The sequence below is a fragment of the Harpegnathos saltator genome, unplaced genomic scaffold, assembly GCF_003227715.2.
Source record: "Harpegnathos saltator strain DR-91 unplaced genomic scaffold, Hsal_v8.6 scaffold747, whole genome shotgun sequence".
NCBI classification, from domain to species: domain Eukaryota; kingdom Metazoa; phylum Arthropoda; class Insecta; order Hymenoptera; family Formicidae; genus Harpegnathos; species Harpegnathos saltator.
This window is the reverse complement of record NW_020230590.1, coordinates 142135-149972: the sequence shown is the minus strand read 5'-3', so window position 1 is coordinate 149972 and position 7838 is coordinate 142135. Positions and strand designations below refer to the sequence as shown.

At 50.5% G+C, this 7838-nt stretch overlaps 1 protein-coding gene across 1 annotated transcript; it reads left to right on the top strand.

Moving 5' to 3' along the window:
* Positions 1–390: 390 nt before the first annotated feature.
* On the top strand, positions 391–1152 carry LOC112590194 (mucin-3A-like). The gene has a single exon (XM_025306014.1). It carries the CDS (start codon positions 391–393, stop codon positions 1150–1152), a length of 762 nt encoding a protein of 253 aa, XP_025161799.1.
* Positions 1153–7838: the final 6686 nt, after the last annotated feature.

The following is a 7838-nucleotide window of genomic DNA, read 5'->3' as shown; positions in this document are numbered from 1 at the left end:
AATTCACAATGTTTGTCCATCTTCGAACGCAGCGACAATGTCATCGTTGAAGATACACGACTGTGCGACTGGGAGAAGAGACTGATGCGTTCATTCGTACGACTGCAACGCTCGACTGGAATGTTCACGTGACACTGACTCGGAACGAGCCGAGGATAACGAGGAGTCTGATCAAACCGCGTTAAAATTGAAAATTTATGACATTATGCTGCGAGAGGTGTATCCATTGCTACGTCGCGTATATTCCGCGTTGACTACTCAAAGCGATCGGTATAATATCGCATCGGACACACTTAATTACATATTGTAATTTTGTTCATAAAATACTGTTGTCTTTATTGTCTAGTGCGCTTATTTCTCCTTGTTCCAAATGTACCCGATTGTTCGACAATGGATCGTTTGTTGCGCATCTTCGGACCGTGCACGTTTGCGTTCAGCTCCGGCGCGACGACGCTCGGGTCGCTCAGCTCCGGCACGGCGACGCTCAGCTCCGGCACGGCGACGCTCAGCTCCGGCACGGCGACGCTCAGCTCCGGCACGGCGACGATCGGTTCCGGCACGAAAATGCTCGGTCAGCTCAATTCGCTTAGCTCCGACACGACGACGCTCGGTCCGATCGATTCGCTCAGCTCCGGCACAACGACGCTCGGCTCCGGGACGATAATAATGCTCGGTTCCGGTACAATCGATTCGCTCAGCTCCGGCACGACGACGCTTGGCTCCGGGACGATAATGCTCGATTCGCTCAACTCCGGCACGACGACGCTCAGCTCCGGGACGATAATGCTCGATTCGCTAGATTCGCTAGATTCGCTCAGCTCCGGTGCGATAATGTCCGACTTCGGTGTGACAATGCTCGGCTCCGGGACGATAATGCTCGATTCGCTAGATTCGCTAGATTCGCTCAGCTCCGGTGCGATAATGTCCGACTTCGGTGTGATAATGCTCGGCTCCGGTACTACGACGCTCGATTCGCTCAGTTTCGGTACAATGACGCTCGGTTTGCTCGATTCGCTCAGCTTCGGTGCGACGACGCTCGGTTTGCTCGATTCGCTCAGCTCCGGCGCAACCATGCTCGGCTCCGGCCAGACGACGCTAGCTTCGTTCGATTCGTTCAATTCACTCAGCTCCGGTGCGACTCTATCGTCGTGAATACTCACTACCCTCGATATACCGAATTTATCGCGAGACGTCTCTCTCAATTTCAGCTCAATGGGCTCATCGTCGGGTGATGTAATGTTGACGTGTTCATTAGGAACAGACGATCAATCGAACGGTTCGCCGTTAATAGGTAAAGTTATTCGCCAACCAGATTGCTCAGAATCTACCAACGCATTGGAGGACAATGTCAATTTTGTTCGAGTTTCATCCTCGTCACTGGAATATTCGATTATATCGGGCGACGGCGATTCGCTATAATGTCGTTATCGAACGTCCGAATTTATCGAAATTTTCTGGTCTGTTTGAGCCAGTGCGCGCGATGCATCGTTCATAGTCTTATACGCATCGGTGTAACATTTGATGTGATCGGAACGCAACGGTGCTTTCGATCGAATTAAATATATGACCAACGCGATCAACCCGCTCAATATAACGAACAGACATACAACGCACGCTTGATACCATAACATCCAATCGGGCATTATGTACGTCTGTCTTGTTGATCGCACAAAATGTTAGAATCTTATAACTTTTATCGCGCGAGTCAAAGAAAGCAAGATGCTACATCAAGTGCACGCGCCTCGAATACAAAAGACGACGACTCGGCGACGTTATCAGCGCGATCGATCAACGTGTCGTCGTAATCGTTTGAAAATGTCACGCAATTATCTCTCTTAGCACCTAACGTCTCTCGAACGAATACCAATTCAGCCAGACTCCGTTCGGTAGTGACTGAGCTGAGTGTCGTGTGAACCAAACGTTCGATATTCATTATACAAGCGAGCAATGAAAATATTCGACGTTCTAAACTTGAGCAATAAACCGTAGTCTCATTCTCATCGATGGAAACAAATGCGATGTTATTGACAGTTACTCGATGATCGAGAATACCGTCCGCAGCAAGCAACGCATTTTCGAGCGCCTGTTCGTCGCAACAGATGTACAATGTACCGGTATTGACATCGAACAGCGCACCGAACGCCACGCTGCCTCGTGCATCGTTAACTGCTGACAATGGTGGTGAAATGTGCGTGACGTTTCTCACCACATCGTAAAAATACGAAAAATACATAGAAATGCATGGTAAAATTCGACGATCGTTCGGAACGCCATGTTGATCGATAGCATCGACGCACAAATCGCGAGGATCGGTGCATCGGTGCGGTACCGAAAGCGGAGGTTCATCGTTCGACTCGACCGAATGGTTCGTCGCGTAATCTGAGGACGATGCGAATCGAAAAGCCTTTTCCAAAAGGACAATTCTGGCCAACAATTGTCGATGCGAATGGTTGACGCGATCGAACGATCTTGTTCTTCGATCTTTCGTCGCCAGTAAATCGAACAGGCTCGACCATTTGATCTCTTTCATTTTTGACAATAATTTCATCGTGTGAACACTAGCTTTGACCAGGCCCGCACCATTATCGGCCGAATTGTGCCTTGTGCTGCCGTTGCACCAACAGCAGAACAGGAAACAAATACTTTGGTGACTTGATGAGGAAAAGGTAATACAGAAAAAAGAGACAATTCGCTTTGTAATAAACGTTTTTTTTGTATTCTTTATAGACAATGTTTCAACAATAAACAAATGTTCAAGGTGTCACGAGACTATTCGTATGGACAATTCGTTGCGGTCGAGCCATTGTCGCCAAGAGCCAAGTTGCAACTGCCTGTTATCGTCAAATAACGCATCCATGGGATTCGAACAGGCCGCGCCATTATCATCGGCACGAGTCGTCAACCAGTCGATATGAGCATTACTCAGAATGTGATCAAATGTTGCCGAATTGGTGTATGTGTTTTGATTCAATCGATCGCTCGCATCGCAACGTTTGAAGCGCTCGACCAATTGTAAAAAATATACGGCTAATCGTCGAATAATTTTGTAATAGTTTAATTTATCACGACCCGCGCGAAAATCTCGCAAGAGACAAAAATTCGTAGCGTCTGGATCGAGACTGTTCAGCGAGAACACGCAGCGTACCCGATCGCCCGGACTGTAACCATACCGTTCGATAATACTCTGAATAAACGCGGCCTCCGCACCGATCACAGCGCGCGGATTCAACGCCAAGTTGAACGCAAAGGACTCGACGCCGTGTTTGATTCTGTATTTGTCCAGAAAAGCGAACATGGAAGAAAAAAAGGCCCGTTGATCGTTTATGACTATGTGACAGTTGGCTCGACGTATCGCTAAAATCGCAGCGACATTGCGCTGTAACGTAACGACGGTGTATTTGACAAATTCTTGAGCATTTTTCTCGAATTCCTTGGTGACAAAACGACTGTTTGTCGCATCGAGAGTTTTCCAGTATTTCTTCTTGCCCATAATGCTGCACGTTTCCACACCGGAATCCTCTAGATCTATCGCGATCAACGGACACTCGTAACGACGAAATGTGCGGTTTATCGTACGTACTATCAAAGATTCGTATGCTCGTTGTTCGACCGCGGATATGGCGCAAAAATTTTGAGAATCGTCACTGGTTCCAGTCGACGGTTCTGCTTGACGATTCGATCTAGAGAGGCACAGTATCAGCCCATCGGTATCACGGTACACAACGTTACAACGGATGTCTGACGCGTTCCGAACGATTTCAGTCTCCTCGGGTACAATAGTGCGAGCAATCTTGACAGCGGCGTCCACTCGAGACGTAACTATCGCCGGTAAAGCCACTTCGCAAATCCACGTAGTCTCGTGAAACGTTTTACGCGATAACAGTGTTACCGCAGCAGCCACTTGCGGCGAATATACTACGCTATGTCGATAATTCAGATCACCGTACATCGAATTGGCGACAACTTTGAACATTTTCTCTTTGCACGCGAAAACGCAACGTTGGAACACGTCGCTAGTCTCGCGCACCATTCGCTTATATCGTTGGCGCGTACGCAGATAATGTGTCCAGAGGGAACATATGATCGGACGGTCGCGATTGATACTCGCGCTGCGACAAACTACGAGAATTCTGCGTTTTGAGACATCTTGGCTCGAAGCGATCATTTCGCGCGCATTGGAAAATTCAACACCTTCGTACCAGCAACCATGGCTGCGCAATACCGCCGAAGCCAACGAGTTTCTTCCGCGAATAATGTAATTCGACATGTCGTCGAGCGCACGATTAGTCTCGATCGACGCTGGAGTCACCAAACGATCGATGGTTTCGCGCCATTTCGATTCGACAGGCTCGTAATCGAAACAACGAATCAAACCGGTCCGTATGCCGTCGTCCAGAAACGCGGTATCGTGATTGTGCAATGCCAACAAATGTAAGCACGTTACCACATACACCGTTTCCATGGACAATTCGTATTGACAGCCGATCGAGGGATAGAACGATGCAAAGTCCACGCAAATGGGCCGCCTGAAACAAAGTGAGAAACAAAATAATTTGGGAGAGACGTACATTTCGCTCATGATCACAAACCAACAGCGCGACGAAACGCCTCGACGTGTCGCAGGCTCGACGTGTCGCAAGTTCGACGTGCGATTGCACGATCGAGCAGTTGTACAATAGTAACGTTCCCTTGCACGTAGTACGGAGCAGTAGCGTTCCCAGTCTTATTGTACCTCTGACCATTCCGTACTATGTACTGTATAATAGTACCGGGAACGCTACTGCTCCGTACTACGTACAGGAGGGGGGAACGGTACTACTGTACAATCGCACGATTGCACATTTGTGCGCTCGCGTCGAGCGCACATCGAGCGAACGTCGAGCCTGCGACACATCGAGGCGTTCCGTCATGCTACGATGGTCGAACGAGTTGCGATGATGTAACTTTGTTCGACATTCGATGTTCGCTCGACGTTCGCCGCTAGACGTCCGCTCGACGTTCGAGCGTGCTGCGATGATCGAACATGTTGCTCGACGCTTGCCATTCGTTCGACGTTCGAGTAAAAGTTACATCATCGCAACACATTGCGAACGGCACCGATCGTTATGAGTTGCGCGCAAAAATTTTCAGAGAGCGTGCTATCGTGCTATCGTGCTATCTTGCGATTGTACAGTAGTAACGTTCCCCCCGTATATAGTACGGAGCAGTAGCGTTCCCGGTCCCATTGTACCTCTGACTGCTCCGTACTACGTACTATACAATAGTACCGGCCGTGCGACGAAACGCCTCGTTATATACATTTTACCCCCCTCCATGTCGGACCTTTTGTACAAAAAAAGTGGGAGCGTGCTAAATGTCATTTATTGGTCGATCAGAAAAAGTACCAACATCGCAGATGTTTTTTTTTATGTTAACAATTTAGCACGTCAACACGCTCAACTCCGAGACGCGAATGCGCAGTTGAGCAGTTGTGCATTTGTACAATTGCGCATATAGGCACACCGTGAAAACACAGTACTCACGCATAGTGATTCGGCACCGCCGAGTTTATACCGTCAATGTACAGCTTGCTGTCGTCTATGCGTATCAGGTTCAGTTGATCGTATACCGATGGCAAACGAATCGCAGCAGCTGCTCCGAGCGACGAAGAGTCGATAACGGTGGATGCGACAGTTTCGCCGCGCAGCCATTGACCGACCGTGTGCGGAGACGTTGGTATCACCAGGGCCCGTGGTTGTCCGTGAAAGTCGCGCTTCTTCGCGTCGCTCGGCGCCGAGATTCGCGAATGCATCGAGAACATTGCGTGATCGTTGCATCTGAACGGCAACACCACGCCGTGCTGGAGTGCACATACGGCGAACGCGTTCGGCAAGAGTCTGCTGTTACCAGAGTGCGACGAATCGAACAACGTGGCGTAAAAGTGACGCGCGTACAACGCGATCGTCGGCAGGAGCGATATATTTTGCGCCAAGTGATACACGGTCGTGCTATCCTGAAGATTATACAACGACACGCGCAACATACTGACGCCGCGGTCAATGTTTGGCGAATCGAACGCCGCTCTCGAATCGAACACCTCGTTACCGCCGTCACGATCAAAGTACAGTCGACAGATTGTAACCGCGTCAAAGTTCATCTTTTCCCGACGCGAGCGCTCGGTCAATGAGCGCTCGCTCGCGTCATTAGCGCCAAAGTAGCGCGATACCTGTTTCAGCGCGATCGAACCTACCTGCGCGAGATAGCGTGCCTTCACGTGCGACATAACATCCAGACTCAACTGCGTCGCCGCGAATCGCGGTTCTCGGCGCATAGAAAGCGCGCGAAACGCGCAATCGTACATACCGTGATACAACGCGCGATTAACCATGAACGAGTAATCGCAGTCCCAGCTATTGTAGCCGAGCAGCACGCAAGCAATTCGCTCAGCGTCCGCGGGATCGTCCAATTTGTAGAGATTCGCAAAGAACTCGTTGTTGGACAGTATCTCAAAAGCTTTCAGCAGCAATGTTCATCTCGGTAAAATTGAACCGTGGCTCGCTTCATACCGGGCTGAACGCGCAGCAACGATTGGATCTGTCGCTCTCGAGCGACAATTGTCGTTTGATCGTCATCGGGTAACGGCACATACGCCAAGAGTATCGGCGTCGTGACGATATCGTCATCTTTGTCTTCGACTATCTTTGTTGCGGCGTTGTCTCTCGAATTTGGCGATGGCTCGATTCGTCGCTGATGAACAGTCAGCGTGACGGACGATAGTCGCTGATCCTCCTCTACGCCTCTCGGCAATGTACTGTCCATTCGCGCGATCGTCTCTATATCATAGCTCACCACCGGCAGCCAGGTCAACGGATCGCTCGGCAGTTGGCTCTGACGTCGCTCTCTGACGCTCAGCTTCACAAGGTACTGTTGCGCATCTGAACTGGCGGTGTCGTTTACGCGACACCACACGTTCATCTCAAACACTCGATGTAGATCAATGTGCGTGGCTGCGTCGTCGTCATCAGCGCTGTTTGCCGCATTGTCATCGTCGTCGATGTCCAACTCGACGTCTTCAAACGTTGACTCCTCGCGAGCAGCGCGCGCATGGTGATGCTGCGCCAAATCTCGCTTACGGCGAAAATACGACGTCAATACTACCTCGAAGCACGTCGAGTCCGTGGCGAACAGGGAGTAAGCGTCGCTCCGAGCGTGCGCGTTCTCTCAGATAACGCATTGCGATCGCCCGCGCTCGATACGAATCGAATCGAATCTCGCACAGGTTAGCGTCAGCCACGGTCCACAACACGCGATCGCTGTGCCTCACGAGTGCGAGTATAGTCGAACATATCACCGTGGACACCGGATCGCAACCGTGCACGGCCAAACGACAGTTTAGTCGTTGTCGCAATTCGGACAGCTTGTCGCGTTGCACGGCCGCGTACAGCACCGGAGCCCAAGGCGCGAACAGAGTGGAACGAGTGCACACTCGTCGCGTTATACCGCCGTTGCAAGATACGGTCGTGTATTCGAGCGCGTCTATCGCCAAAACGTTGCAGTATTGTCCGTTCTCGGCTTCGTACGCTGTAGCACCAGTGATCGACGAACAATCAGGCTCCCGTTGTCGTATTCGAGCGTCGTTCACCGACAGTCTCACCAGATCGACAAAACCCGGCGTGCCGGGATAGTGAATGGCCAAAGGATATACAACACGCGCGGCCATTTTTGCTGCGCTCGATTGGGCACAATGAACTTCTACCTTGCCGTGATATCGTCCGCTCTGTTGCTCTGGTGTATCGCATCGCGTCGACACTCTGTGACTGCTACGTCTTCGTCGTCAGCGACGAGCCGTCGCGTTATAT